At 44.1% G+C, this 15,590-nt stretch overlaps 1 protein-coding gene across 2 annotated transcripts in view; it reads left to right on the top strand.

Annotated features, from left to right (window-relative positions):
* Positions 1 to 15,590, top strand: part of tmx3 (thioredoxin related transmembrane protein 3) — a 116,489-nt gene that overhangs the window by 7,977 nt on the left and 92,922 nt on the right. The window contains exons 1-2 of one of the 2 annotated variants that reach the window (XM_033018934.1): positions 14,341 to 14,385; positions 14,578 to 14,617. Coding sequence is in view for 1 of the 2 variants with exons in the window: in XM_033018933.1 (XP_032874824.1) it covers positions 14,578 to 14,617 (40 nt within the window). In the remaining variant the exon portion in view is untranslated. Of the gene's footprint in view, positions 1 to 14,340; positions 14,386 to 14,577; positions 14,618 to 15,590 lie in introns of those variants that run through there. The other variant, XM_033018933.1, reaches the window with a different exon arrangement.

The raw sequence follows: 15,590 nt of genomic DNA on the forward strand, positions 1-15,590 counted from the left end.
CAGCAATTTTAAAAAAAAGCAGTAGAGTGGTACAGTAAAGTTAGTCCCTGGTGAGATAGGAGTTTACAGTCCTAATGGCCTCTGGGAAGAAACTCCTTCTCAACCTCTCCGCTCTCACACCATGGCAACGGAGGCGTTTGCCTGACCATAGCATCTGGAACAGTCTGTTGCAGGGGTGGAAGGGGTCTCCCACGATCTTATTGGCTCTGGAGTTGCACCTCCTGATGTATAGTTCCTGCAAGGGGGGCGAGTGAAGTTCCCATGGTGCGTTCGGCCGAACGCACTACTCTCTGCAGAGCCTTCTTGTCCTGGGCAGAGCAATTCCCAAACCAGATTGTAATATTTCAGGACAAGATGCTTTCCACAGCCGCTGAGTAAAAGCACTTAAGGATCCTCGGAGACACTCTGAATTTCCTCAATTGCCTGAGGTGGTAAAGGCGCTGCCTTGCCTTACTCACGAGTGCTGCAGCGTGTGATATCCATGTCATATCCTCAGAGATGTGGACTCCCAGGTATTTAAAACAGCTCACCCTATCCACAGTATCCCCATTTATCCTCCATGGTGTGTTACGTCCTCGGATGATGTGCCCTCCTAAAGTCCACGATCAGCTCCTTAGTTTTTTTGATGTTCAAAAGGAGGCTGTTGTCCTGACACCAGAGGGCCAGATCAGCCACCTCCTCCCGGTAGGCCTTCTCATCGTTGTCTGAGATCAGACCCACCACCACAGTGTCATCAGCAAACTTGATTATCGAGTTGGAGCTGAACCTAGCCACACAGTCATGTGTGTACAGGGAGTATAATAGAGGGCTGAGGACGCAACCCTGGGGGGATCCTGTGCTCAGGGTGAGGGACCTCGATGTATTCCCTCCCATCTTGACTACCAGGGTCCTGGCAGTGAGAAAGTCCTGGGTCCAGGCACACAGGGGGGTGTTGAGCCCTAATTCCAGTAGCTGGGATTACCTGGGAGGAATTGTTTGATAGTCATAAAGCATTGAAAGCTTTGGCCCTAGTTATCCAGGTTGACCAAGTTTCCCCCATCTAAGTCCCATGTGGCCCACATTTTTCTCAACTTCTCCTATCCATGTAAGTGTTCAAGTGTCTTTTAAATACTGTTATAGTACCTGTCTCTACTACCCCCTCTGGCAACTTGTTACGATACTCACCACCCACTTACTGAAAAAGCTGCCCCTCAGATGGAAGCAGCGTGGCCGCCAAACGGAAAGCGGTGAATCTAATCCCGGCGGAGGAGAGCGTTCAGCGTCCACTAATATCTTCATTTATCCAGAGGGTTGAGTTGTGAATGAAGAACCAGCATTTGGAGTATTGTGAGCAGGTTTGAGACTCATATTTGAGGAAAGATGTGCTGACGTTGGAGAGGGTCCAGAGCAGGTTCAGTTTAGTTTAGAGATACAGTGGAGAACGAGAAGATATTTATCCCAGGAGGGAAATTGATCTGCCAACAATCATAAAAATACATGAAACATGAAATAAAGTGACCGTGAAGGTAGGAGAGAAGGAACAGCCAGAAGCAGCGAAAGCTATGATTGGCTGGAAGTTGGTGAGTTGGAGGGAAAGGCTGAGGATTGGCTGAGATGTCGGCAACAGGTGAAGAGATTGGCTAAGGAATTTAATTTACAAATTGGTAAATTGGTGAAAGGCAATTAATCAGCCAATTTAAGCAAGGTTGCTCTAGGGGAGCTGCCAGTCGAGGAGCGGCTTGTCAAGGGACGTGCCTTGTGAGAAAAGTGCGAGTATTTGGCTCAAGAGTCTTCGGCGAGGAGGCTGAGGCAAGGAGGCTACACTTGTTTGAAATTGTGTCCTGTCTTCTGAAGAAATGGCAGGCATGTTGGAGCAGTGTGTTTCTTGCAGGTTGTGGGAAGACAGGGTGCTTCTGGAAACTACACCTGCAGAAATTGTGTCCAGGTGCAGCTCCTGAACGAACGTGTTACGGCCCTGTCCCACTTGCGTGTCCTCGGCCCGCAAATTACGCGACCTCGTCGTCGCGTTGAGGCGCACGGGCATCATGTGGCCGCGCGGGGCCGGTCCCACTTAGAAACGCGGAGGGGTATGGAGTTGTGCGCGAGATCGAGCGGCGCTCCAAAATTTTGTAGCGAACGAAATCTTTGTGCGCACCTGACGGGCAAAGTGGGACAGGCCCAGGACCCTGGCGCGACACAACGTCTCACCTCCAACAGCAGCAGGCAAGCGATCGCCGAGCTCGGCCTGGGGCTCACGGCCGTTGCGGTCTGGATCCGCCCCCACTTCTACTCCTAGAGCGGGGTCAAGAAAATTGAAGATAGACACAAAAAGCTGGAGTAACTCAACGGGACTGGCAGCATCTCTGGAGAGAAGGAATGGGTGACGTTTCGGGTCAAGACCCTTCTTTCAGACTGAAGAAGAGTTTCGACCCGAAACATCACCCATTCCTTCTCTCCAGAGATGCTGCCGGTCCCGCTGAGTTACTCCTGCATTTTGTGTCCATCATCAAATGCCGTCATGCGCTCCAGGCGGCTGTGCGGTCGCATGAAGTCGTGCGCGACCTTTGCGGGACCATCGCGCCTCAACGCGAGCACGAGCTCGCGTAATTAGCGCGCCAAGGACACATAAGATGGACAGAACTAGAGAAGCAGCTGGATGACCGTGGCACCATTTTCCAGAGTAAAGGAAAAAATTGGGGGCGGATTTCAGTGTTCCCACTTCGAAGGAAATTACCCGCAATTCGGGAAATTCTGGTTCCGGCCTGCTGGATGATTTGAGGGAAAAAAATATTTGCGATCATCCGCGCCTGCGCAGTTGGGGGAGGCCGGTGATGCAGTAGCGACGCAAAATGACACCGTCTCTCTGCGCGTGCACACAATGATACATCGCATCGATGCCTCGTGCCTTGTCTGAGTGACTGGAATACTGCATTGCGTGGCAGGAGGGGGAGTCTGTTTTTTATTGGGGGTGTCAAACTACCCGCGAAGGGTACAATCCAGCCCGCGGGATGATTTGGGGGGGAAAAAAGGAGTGGGCGCTTCTCCGGGCCCAGGGCTGCGATGTCTGCCCGCCCAGTCCATCGCCTCCATCCGCCGGTCAGCCTGGTGCCCAGTCCGGTTGACCGTTCTCCCATCGCCGGGTGGGAGTGGGAACGACTGACTCTGAATCCAGTCCTGGCAGCGGCCATGACCTCAACACCCAGGCGCCGCTCCAGCCGCATCCCTGCCTCCCCCCACGCCCCTGCCGCGGCCTTCCTTTCCCCCCCCACCCCGCTTGCCTTCGCCCCCCCCCCGCCGGCGACCCCTCGCCTTCCCCCCCCCACACCACTAGCCCCTCGCCTCGCCTTCCCCCCCCTCGCCGGCCCCTCGCTTCAAAATGTGATTTGAGATCTTGTTTATGAGTCATAGAACTAGAATTTGTTTTAATAGTATGACAGTAAAATAGGTCAGTTTGAAACCAATCATAGTGATGTAAATGCACCATTTAGTTGTCTTCAATTTTCATGATGGAAATTGAAGTCGAACTAAATGTTGTACTCGCATCACTATTCCATGTTGAAATTGACATGTTGCGCAGCATTTGACACTGTCGACCACACCATCCTAATTGACCGTCTCTGGTACGGGGTTGGTATTGATGGCACTGCCCTAAGCTGGTTCATCTCCTACCTCAAAGGTAGGAGTTTCTCGACTAACATAGGCAACTCTTTCTCCTCCCCAGCTGATCTCTGCTGTGGGGTTCCACAAGGTTCCATCCTTGGCCCCATTCTCTTCTCCCTGTATATGCTCCCCTTAGGCCAAGTCATTGAAAGGCACGGCATTTCCTTCCATTGCTACGCAGACGATACACAACTCTATCTCCCCCTGAAGCCCAAAAAACAATCAAATCTACTTAACCTTACCCGCTGCCTCGAGGATATAAAATGCTGGATGGCCCAGAACTTCCTCCAACTAAATGAGAGCAAGTCTGAGGTCATCCTTCTCGGCCCCACGGACTCAATTAAAATGATAGCAGGCAGCCTTGGAAGCTTTACCCCACTACTCAAACCTCACGTCAAAAACCTCGGCGTGATATTTGATGCTAGCTTCTTTCAGCTTCGGACGATAGCTAAAATAAAACAATTCCTCCACTTTGATGACCTTGAAAAGATCATCCACACATTTATCTCCTCCGGCCTAGATTACTGCAACTCTCTTTACACTGGCATCAGCCAATCTTCCCTGTCCCGCCTGCAACTTGTCCAAAACGTCGCAGCGAGACTCCTGACGGGCACCCGAAAAAGGGACCACATCACCCCGATCCTGGCCTCTCTCCACTGGCTCCCTGTGCGGTTCCGTATACATTTCAAGACCCTACTCTAAGTTTACAAAGCCCTCAATGGGCTTGCCCCCTCCTACATTAAAACTCTTCTCACCCACCACTCCACCTCCAGGTCCCTCAGATCAGCCGACTTGGGGCTGCTGAATATCCCGTGGTCTAGGCATAAGCTTAGGGGCGACCGCACCTTTGCGGTTGCAGCTCCTAGACTGGAACAGCATCCCCTTTCCCATCAGAACTGCCCCCTCCATCGACTCCATTAAGTCAAGACTAAAATCTTATCTATACTCCCAAGCCTTTCCTGACGTCCACTGAGCAAGGGCTATATGCATATATGTATGTAGTTTGTTTGTTTATACTATTCTTATAACAAATGTAAAGCACTTTGGCCAACGAGAGTTGTTTTTTAAATGTGCTATATAAATAATTGTGACTTGATTAAAGGTGCACTGCACACACTAACAGTCTTAACAGTAACAAGCAATCAAAACACACAAAACATTTTCTAAAATAAGGGTTTCTTTACTGCAAAAACTGACCCCAATGATTCCATTCCACCCACTCATTACTCTTGACTCAACCAAAATTATTTCTGAAATATTGGTCATAAATCTGGTGCAAAAATGCTCCAAAATAAGGCTCAGAATGCACCAGAGAGCATCTAAAACCCCAGAGCTTGGCTGCAAGGGACTTCGAGCTTTGCACTTGTGCGCACATTATTTCACATAACAATTTGTGTAATCCTGAGAATTCCTCAGATTCACCACTCTCTGTGTGAAAAAATAAATTCTCACCTCGGTCCTAAAAGACTTTCCCCTTATCCTTAAACAGTGACCCCCTTGTTCTGGACTTCCCCAACATCGGGAACAATCTTCCTGCATCTAGCCTGTCTAACCCCTTAAGAATTTTGTAAGTTTCAATAAGATCCCCCCTCAATCTTCTAAATTCTAGTGAGTACAAGCCAAGTCTATCCAGTCTTTCTTCATATGAAAGTCCTGCCATCCCAGGAGTCAGGCTGGTGAACCTTCTCTGTACTCCCTCTATGACAAAAATGACTTTCCTCAGATTAGGAGACCAAAACTGTACACAATACTCCAGGTGTGGTCTCACCAAGGCCCTGTACAACTGCAGTAGAACCTCCCTGCTCCTATACTCAAATCCTTTACATTGAACTTTGACACCTTTGGCATACAGTCATACTTAAAAGGCCGAGCAGCCTATTACTATAATGCACTTAAATATTGGCTAATATGCTTGGAGAATTCCCCTCCTGCTCTTAAATAATAACCTGAGATCATTTAAGTTTATGCAAATAAAAATTTGGACTTTTGTTTATTGCATATGGAAACTGTATCTACATAAACCCCTCAGAAGTACCATAAAGTAATACAGCATGGGAACAAACATCTATACAAACCAAGAATTCCTATCAAAACTAGTCCCATTTGCCCTAAACCACTATCTATGTACCTTTCCAAATGTATTTTAAATGTTATTGTACCTACCTCAATGACAACTACTGGCAGTTTGTTACAGATATCCACCATCCTCTGTGAATACATTGCGCGTCGGATTTCCACAAAATCTTCTACTTTCACCCTAACTTTATGCCATCTAGCTCTCTCTGGATTCACCCTATCTAATCCCCTCATTTTTATACACCTCTAAAATCTGCTCCCCTCGGTATCCTGTGCTCCATGGAATAAAGTCTGTCCAACATCTCATTAGAGCCCAGGCCCTCCAAACCTGACAATATCCTTGTAAATATTTTCTACACTCTTACCAGCTTAATGCTATCTTTTCGATAGCAGGGTGAATAAAACTGAACATAATAGGCAATAAAGAAATGGCAGTTGAATTGAATAATTTATTTGATTCACTCTTCACAGCATAAGACACCAGCACGTGCCTGAAATTCAAGAGAGTCATGGGGCAGAAGCTAGTGGAGGTGCAATTACTAAGGAGAGGTGTTCTGAAAGCTGAAGTCTGAAGGTGCATAAGTCACCTGGGCCAGATGGAATCCACCCCAGGGTTCAGAAAGAAGTAACTTTAGAGAGTGTGCAGGAATTAGTGGTGATCTTTCAAGAATCACTGGAGTCGGGAATTGTCCCAGAGGACTGGAAAATTACAAATGTTGCCCAGTTGTCGAGAAGGGAGCAAAGTAAAAAGGGGGGAAACTACAAGCCAGTTAGTTCAACTTCAATTGTTGGTAAGATTATTAAGGAAGAGGTTTCCGAGTACTAAGAGTCACATAATCAAATAGGCCAGATTCAGCATGGTTTTCTGAAGGGGAGATCTTGCCTGGCAAATCCGTTGGAATTCTTTGAGGAAGTAAATAGCAGGATCGACAAAGGAAAGTCAGTGGATGTTTGTCTGTATTTTCAAAGGGCATTTGATAAGATACCATACATGAGGCTGCTAAACAAGACGAGATCCCATGGTATTAGAGGGAAAATACTAGCATGGATAGAAGGTTGGCTGAGTGGCAGAAGGTAAAGAGTGGTAATCAAGGGGGCTTTTTCTAGTTGGCTGACCACATTGTATATCAATGATTTGGAATTGAAGGCTTTTTGCCCAAGTATGCGGGTGATACGAAGATAGCTGAAGGGGCAGGACGTGTAGAGGAAGCGGGGACTATGCAGAAGGATGGACAGCTAAGGATAGTAGGCAGAAGAAGTGGCAAATTAAATACAGTGTAGCAAAGTGTGCAGTCATGCACTATGGTAGTAGGAATAACCGCATAGATGGGGCGAGGATTCGGAAATCGTAGCCGCAAAGGAGCTTGTGAGTGCCTTTACAGAATTCCCCAAAAGTTAATTTGTAGGTTGAATAGGTAGTGAGAAGGCAAATGCAATGATAGCATTATTTTAACATTAAATAAATATATATCTGCGGAAGGATGTGCTGTAATTGGAGAGGGTCCAGAGGAACTTTACAAGAATGATCCCGGGGATGATTGGGTTAACGTATGATGAACATTTGGTGACACTGGGCATGTACTTGCGAGAGTTGAGATGGATGAGAACCTCATTGAAGCTTAACAATAGAAACACCCTTCCACAGTTATGGGCCCATATCTGCTCGCAATACTCCAAATGCGGTCTGACCAGTGCATTATAAAGCCTCAGAATTGCATCCCTGTATTTATTTTCTAGTCCTCTCGAAATAAATAATAATATTGCATTTGCCTCCCTTACTACCAGTTCAGCTTGCAAATTAACGTTTTTGGGAATCTTGCAACAGCACTCCCAAGTCCCTTTGCACATCATTTCTGAATCCTTTCCCCATTTAGAAAATAATCTGTGCCTTTATTTCTAGTACCAAACTGCATGACTGCACACGTTGACATCCTTAAATGCAACGCATCTCACTCAGTTGAATTCAACTCCATTAAAGCCCTGTCCCACTGTACGAGTTCATTCAAGAGCTCTCCCGAGTTTTAAAAAAAAAATCGAACTCGTGGTAAGCACGTAGAATGTACATAGCGGGTACATCGGAGCTCGGTGACGTCTATTAGTGGCTCGTAACGCTAATGGCAGGTACTCTGGGAAACGCGGTAAGCTCGGGAATAATCGTGAACATGTTGAAAAATGTCCATGAGAGCCCTGAGTACCTATGAGCGGCCATTACCATAACTCTTTGAGTTCGAATCAGGGCAAACTCGGGAGAACTCTTGAATGAACTCGTACAGTGGGACAGGGCTATTAGCCATTCCTCAGCCCATTTGCCCAGCTGATCATGGTCCCGCTGTATTTCTTGATAACCATTTTCACTGTCTATGACATCACCTATTTTAGTGTTATCTGCAAACTTTCTAATCATGCCTTGTATATTCTCATCCAAATCATTGAAGCAATGGGCCCAGCTGTATCCTGTTCTGCTCTGGGTACATGGTGATATTTTGAATTTATGATCCAACAAACACAAACAAGAAATCTTACACAAGGTACAGATCAACAGCATACACCCGAGACAAAACAGCAGGTTTTGCTATTGGAATTCATATCCTTGATCACTATGCTTACTTTATTCACTGGAACAGCATTAGTTTCAGAACACAGGTATGAAATATTAAATATATTGGTGTTTGTACAATTAGTTGTGTGGTACAGTTGTCTGGAGTGGGGCTGGAACTATGAATTGTGTATCATAGAACAAAGGCTGATTATTCGAGTAAAATGATGCTCAACAATCAATCAGAGAAATATTTAAATTTTTAGAAACTTAAATTCTCATTTGACAATAGACAATGGGTGCAAGAATAGGCCAATTGCCCTTTGAGCCAGCACCGCCATGCTATGTGATCATGGCAGATCATCCACAATCAGTACCCCGTTCCTGCCTTCTCCCCATATTCCTTGACTCCGCTATCTTTAAGACCTCTATCTAACTCTCTCTTGAAAGCATCCAGAGAACCAGCCTCTACCCCCTACTGTGGCAGAGAATTCCACAGACTCACAACTCTCTGTGTGGAAAAAGTATTTCCTCATCTCCAATCTAAATGCCCTACCCCTTATTCTTAAACTGTGGCCCCTGGTTCTGGACTCCCCCAATATCGGGAACATGTTTCCTGCCTCTAGCATGTCCAAACCCTTAAAGGGCTTTCTCATTGTGCGACCTGAAGCAAGACCTAACAAGATTTAACATCGTGGGAACCTTCTGCGATAGCAGTACGGCATTCGTGGACCACCGAGGACCTCCGTGGCGCTAACGGCAGGTAGTCGTGTGACTTGGTAAGGTCGGGAGAAAATTCAAACATTTTTGAATTTCTCCAAGAGTGTCTTGAGCAGCGTTGCAACATTGTATGGACGCAGATGCCAGTGCGATATCCGTGCGATATCCGTAATGACACTTGCGAATACCGTGGGAACTCCTGCGAACGGTAAACCCGGAAGCTGGACAGAAGGGACATAAGGTGAGTAAAAGAGGTGGTCTCAATATCGCCAATGGACCATGTGTCCATCGAGGACGTCCCACCTAATTGTCATTGTTTGAGAATCTTTTTCACAGTAAGACTTGCAGAGATGCCTCTCAGAAAATCGCAAAGAAAGGGGTCAAAGAAAGTCGGAAAGTTTTTAGCCATGCAGGTAAATGAGGAGGAAACTCAGCAAGAGAGACAGGTGGAGAGGCAAGAGGAGATGCCAGAGATACCACTGCCTGTGGGCTCCTTGGAGCAGGGAGAGGGTGATCAAGGTGGATTTGAGATTGCCTCCCCAGTAGCTGTTGCCTCCACAATATTCTCAGCAGACGAGAACATAAAGGTTAGATGGCAGAAGGTAAAGCCATATAACTTCAACAGGGAACAAGAGGGTGAACTGGTGGAGTGGTACCAATTCAATGAGATTCTCTATGACAAATCCAGAGAGGATTATAGAAATAGGGAGAGAAAGCGCAACCTGCTGGAGACGAAGGCTGCTGAGTATCCCCGGTGCTCATGTGAGTAACTATAACAATATATTAGTTTATGTACAGGAGAACAATTTAATGTTATCCATGATTTTACAACATACAATGCTACAGATGTAAAAGTGCTGTTTTTGCAGTCACCTTTAATTTATCTTATAAGTCTGTCTGTTCCCTGCAGCTGCAATGTAAAAGTAGTGGCAGACAGCTTTTACACCCTCTTCGTTTGAAGTGGGAATCATGTCTCTTTTAGAGCCATAAAATAAATTATGCATGAGGTCCCAAATTATTCTTTAACTCATTAAAGAGCTCGGGTGAAATTCTGACAAAGTTTTTGAATGCACTTTTATCCTCTTCGCACAGCACATTAAGCAGTTGCTCATATTGTCCTAATTGAGGTCTCCGTTGAAACATGGGCTTAACCCAGTGAGACTTCCTCTTAATTATCTTTTTAATTAATCTCACCCTTCTGCCTTCACGCAAGCGTTTTCGATGCACATGTTGCGCTAATGCATACAGCACGTCAATGAAAATAACAACCAGCCTGTACTCGAACCAACTTTGTATAGGCATGTCTGCAAATGAGACAATTCTACGAACGGAGGATATTTATATAGCGTGTGAAAAAAAAGTGACATCATTTGTGCCACGTGATTAACTACACTACAGTCCACGATGTTCATTCACGATTAACGGGAAAGATCGGGAGACGGACAAGTCAGTCGCACAAATGACAGAATTGCCGAGTACCGTGGGAACTCTTTATCGTGGGAACACTTTATCGTGCGGAACTCGTGCTGGACCACGACCACTTCACTCGGGTGACATCTTGCTTCAGGTCGCACCGTGAGAACTCGCCATAAATAATCTTATGTTTCAACAAGATACCCTCCAACCCTTCTAAATTCCAGAGTATACAATCCCAGGCGCTCCATTCTATCAACATATGACAGTCTTGCCATCCCGGGAATTAACCTTGTGAACCTACGCTGTACTCCTTCAATAGCAAGAATGTCCTTCCTCAAATTTGGAGACCAAAACTGCACACTATAATCCAGGTGTGGTCTCACTAGGGCCCTGTACAGCTGCAGAAGGACCTATTTGCTCCTATACTAAACTCCTCTTGTTATAAAGGCCAACAAGCAGGCTTTCTTCACTGCCTGCTGTACCTGCATGCTTACTTTCAGTGACTGATGAACGAGGACTTCCAGATCCTGTTGTACTTCCACTTTTCCCAATTTGACACATTTAGATAATCTGCCTTCCTGTTTTTACCACCAAAGTGGATAACCTCACATTTATCCACATTAAACTGCAACTGCCCACCCACCCAACCTGCCCAAGTCACCTTGCATCCTCATAGTATCCTCCTCACAGTTCACACTGCCACCCAGCTTTGTGTCATCTGCAAATTTACTAATATTACTTGTAAACCCTTAATCTAAATCATTAATATATATTGTAAATAGCGGTCCCAGCATCAAGCCTTGCGGTACCCCACTAATCACTGCCTGCCATTCTGAAAGGGACCAGTTAATCCCTCCTCTTTGTTTCCTGTCTGCCAACCAATTTTCTATCCATGTCAGCACCCTACCCCCAATACCATGTGTTCTAATTTTGCCCACTAATCTCCTATGTGGGACCTTATCAAATGCTTTCTGAAAGTCCAGGTGCCCTACATCCACTGGCTCTCCCTTGTCCATCTTCCTCGTTACATCCTCAAAAAATTCCAGGAGATTAGTCGGCATGATTTCCCCTTCGTAAATCCATGCTGACTCGGACCGATCTTGCTACTGCTGTCCAAATGTACTGCTATTTCATCTTTTATAATTGACTCCAGCATCTTCCCCACCACCGATGTCAGGCTAACTGGTCTATAATAAGTAGTTTTTTGTGCATTAATAAAGTAGCCTCTTTCAGATTAGTTTGTTTCAGATTCACTCTGTTAGAAAAGGAACAAAAAGGGCCTCCAACTCAATATTTTTTTTAATGGAATATTATATAGTAGGCAAAACACTCAACATTTATCATAATTGCAGACACAGGAATTTCAATTCTGGAATCTTGAGCTGAACTCAGATTTAAAAGAATAGGTCGATTGTTTTGGATGATTCTAGAGCCACTTCTTGGACGAGCACTCACAGATTCTCCAGTGCCATCATTGAATCTGAGGATAGAAGAGCACGGGGCCAGGTCAAGTGCAGAGGTTAAAGGGAAATGTAGGGCTGGGGATAGGTGATGAGTGTGCAGGAGGAGAAAGGAACAGGGTGACTGGAGTGGTGAGAGAAATGTTTACGTTCTGGAAAGGCCAGGGAAAGGTAGGGCAGGTTAAAAGGCATTACTTCAAATTAGACAATGTTCATACTGTTGGGTCGTAAGCTTGAGTATTAGAAAGGCGCTATATAAGCTGGCCTTCCAGTTTGTGTGTAGCCTCAGTCTGGCAACGGAGAGTACAAGGTTGGTATAGAAATAGAAAGAGGAGTTAAAATGGTGTGCAACCAGGAACTCCAGCTGGCCGTGGGTGACAGAGCACAAAAGTGTTTGGTGAAATGGTCAACTACAGAATCTTGAAAGCGTACATCACTGGACTCTGGAACAGCTTTCTCTGTTATCAGACTTTGGAATGGTCCTTTCAAAAGGTAATGTACTGTCTGATTCACCTCTATCCTGTTGTGGACATTTGAGTTTGTCTATGGAACTGCTGCAGTACAAAGATGAGGACTATATTCTTCACGCTGTATTTTGCCCTTTGCTCTTTCGATTGTACTTGAGTTTGACATGATTGCATTTATGTATGGTATATCTGATCTGTTTGTATAGCATGCAAAACAAAGCTTTTTGTTGTACAGGTGACAATAAATCTAAACAACACAACGGGACCGACAGCATTTCTAGAGAGAAGAAATGGGTGACATTTTGGATCGAGACCCTTCAGATCTTAAATGTCACCCATTCCTTCTCTCCAGATATGCTGCCTGTCCTGCTGAGTTACTCCAGCATATTGTGTCTCATCAGTGTATAACCAGTAAACGCGGTTCCTTCCTACATATAAACCTAAGCAAAGTCTAAACTTGTGGTCTCCTTTACATTGGTGTGTCCTGTAGCACCGAATGCAGTAGATGAGGTTGAAAGAGGTGCTACAGGACCTCTTACAAATATATTCTGCATTTAGATTTGAGAAAACAACAAATTGAAGAAAATATTGCAAATGGGAAAATAGGGTTGAAATTAACTAAAGTTGTTGATAATGACTGAGGTACAAAATCTTGATTCATTTGGAGAAACAGAAGATAGCTATATATATTGACTAGCGGTTCAAGAACTGCAGATTTAAAGTTTCGAGCAAAAGATATAAAGGGGATGTTGAGTGGATGGGTGTCGAAATTACAATTATGATTTGAGGAATCACTCTGAGACGAGGAATGGAAAGTATGTTAAGGGAAATTGTGTTGTTACTCATTGGAGGCTATAAGGAATGATCTGGTAAATGAGAAAATTGAATAAGCAGGTTTCTCCCTTCTCTGCCATAAATCATTCCGTTATTTCACACAGTGATATCGTACAGGAAGATAAAATCTATGGAATTAAAATAAGGTATTTGTCCAGTGATTAAAAATATGGGGAGTGGACTTCCCCGTATTACCATCTGCAGTCTTTGCTTGGCACATTTAGGTGCACTTAAGCCTTGTGGCAGGTTGGAATGACATTTGAAATTCCAATAAAGTGCTGAGACTATGCACTTAAATGCCATCAAAGGTTTTTTTTTGCAGCTGACAGAGTTGTTTGTAGCTTTGCCAGCTGAAAAACTGAAGTTTTGAATTAATATTGAAGAATATTTAAAATGCTGCTGAAATTACTTAAATTGGAAGTTAAAAAGCACAACTTTAAAATATTGCTTTAACATTTTTTAAATAAAATTTGGCTTTGACTTTGTCTTCTAATCTGGAGGGTTAGAATCCCTATTATAAACCATGGGGTTTCACATCCAACCAAGAATCTGAGGAAAAGTAGACTGTGTGGCTGGACTCGTATCAAAGTGCAGGGGCAGAAGTCTGAGATGTGAATTTTCAAACAACTGAACATCACCAGCTCCAATTGAAATTTGGTGGGATTCGGGCCATGTGGAAAATTGAGCTGCTGTGGGTCTAAAATTACTGTACTTTAAAAAGATTATAATTTATTTTTCATTTAACAGTAAGTATATTGTGGTCATAAAACTGTGTACTTGGCTTACAATTTGTACTGACACAGCTAAAAGTATAATTTAACCTTGCATATCCATTCTAGGCTTCTGCATAATCCCTAATCAGTTTAAAAAAAATAAAAATTTAAATCAGTAAATCCTATGACACATTCAGTTCAGATTCTACAATTTTGCAAAAAGTCAGAATGTTGGCACTAGACTCAATAGAGTAGAAAGTCTGATACCTCTGACTTCTGCATTTTAATGTGTAGGCCAAGTGGTCAGAGATGAGCTGAAGCTGGTATAACCATATAACCATATAACAATTACAGCACGGAAACAGGCCATCTCGACCCTTCTAGTCCGTGCCGAACACATAATCTCCCCTAGTCCCATATACCTGCGCTCAGACCATAACCCTCCATTCCTTTCCCATCCATATAACTATCCAATTTAGTATGGACGATGTCTCTGGTGGTCCTTGAAGAACTGCCAGATAGAGGTAAGTACGATTTGGCCCAGTGTATTTTGGGACCAAGTGCAAGTCTTGCTATGTGCAGTTTGGCGACAGAAATGGCTCTTTGGCTTCCAGTGACCAAAATCCCTCTAGAGAGGGATTTCCAAAAAAAGTCTTAGCTTGAATACTATAGTATGTTAGAATTCTGAATTTGACACAATGGTGATTTTGTTGCAGGTTTAAAGAAAATAGAGAAGATGACATTTGGTTGGTAGATGTAAGTATGGACTTATTTCCATTTGTTAAATTTAAAATTAAATGCAGTAGAATGTCAGGCTCATAGACATTTTCCATTACAGCTAATTGACTAATACTACACCAAAAATAACGCTACAGTTGTTAGTGATCTTTAGAGATTAAGAGTAGCTTGTTTTTCAGTTAGAAGGTTCAGTTGTTTATGCAGGTGCACCACATAAATTGCAACGGTACTATGTAATAAATGCCATCTTATGCAAGTGAGGTTATTTTGAGCTACGAGAGCTAAGCTACTTCGCAATCTAGAATGGTCAGTGACCTATATACTAAATGTCTCTTCACAGGACTGTCAAGAAACATTTTGCTGATTTGTTACTGTACAATATGACATTAGAATATTTGCACCCCAACTACAACCTGCTGTTTATTGTTTTAAAAATCTGCTGCTGACTGATTTTACACAAGTGTACATAGAATCATATTCATAAGGATAGAATTAGACCCTTTGACCCATGTCCATGCCAACCATCAAGAGCCCATCCATGCAATCCCATTTACCAGCACTTGCACTGTAGCCTTCTGTACTTAACAATTCAAGAGCATATCCAGATTTGTTTTTATTAGACGTTGTGAGAATATTAACTATTTGCTCAAGCAGTGTGCTTCAAATTACAACCACCCTTTCTGGTGGAAAATAAATTATCAGATCCTCTGTGATGATCTTGCCACTCACCAAATCTGTGCTCTGTGATTTCATATGCTTTTGTTAGAGGGAAACGTTTCCTATTATCTAACTAATCTATGCCCACATATAAATTTGTACATCATTGTCAGATTCCACCCCATCACCCCTCCTCCCACCTCTGCCTCCCCAAAAAATTCTCTGCTCCAAGAAAAACAAATGAATCTTATCAAGATGTTCCTCGTAATTCAAACATTCCATCGCAGCAACATATTCTCTCGCATAGTGTGGCGACCTGAACTGTGTGCAATAT

The sequence above is a fragment of the Amblyraja radiata genome, chromosome 4 (assembly GCF_010909765.2).
Source record: "Amblyraja radiata isolate CabotCenter1 chromosome 4, sAmbRad1.1.pri, whole genome shotgun sequence".
NCBI lineage: Eukaryota > Metazoa > Chordata > Chondrichthyes > Rajiformes > Rajidae > Amblyraja > Amblyraja radiata.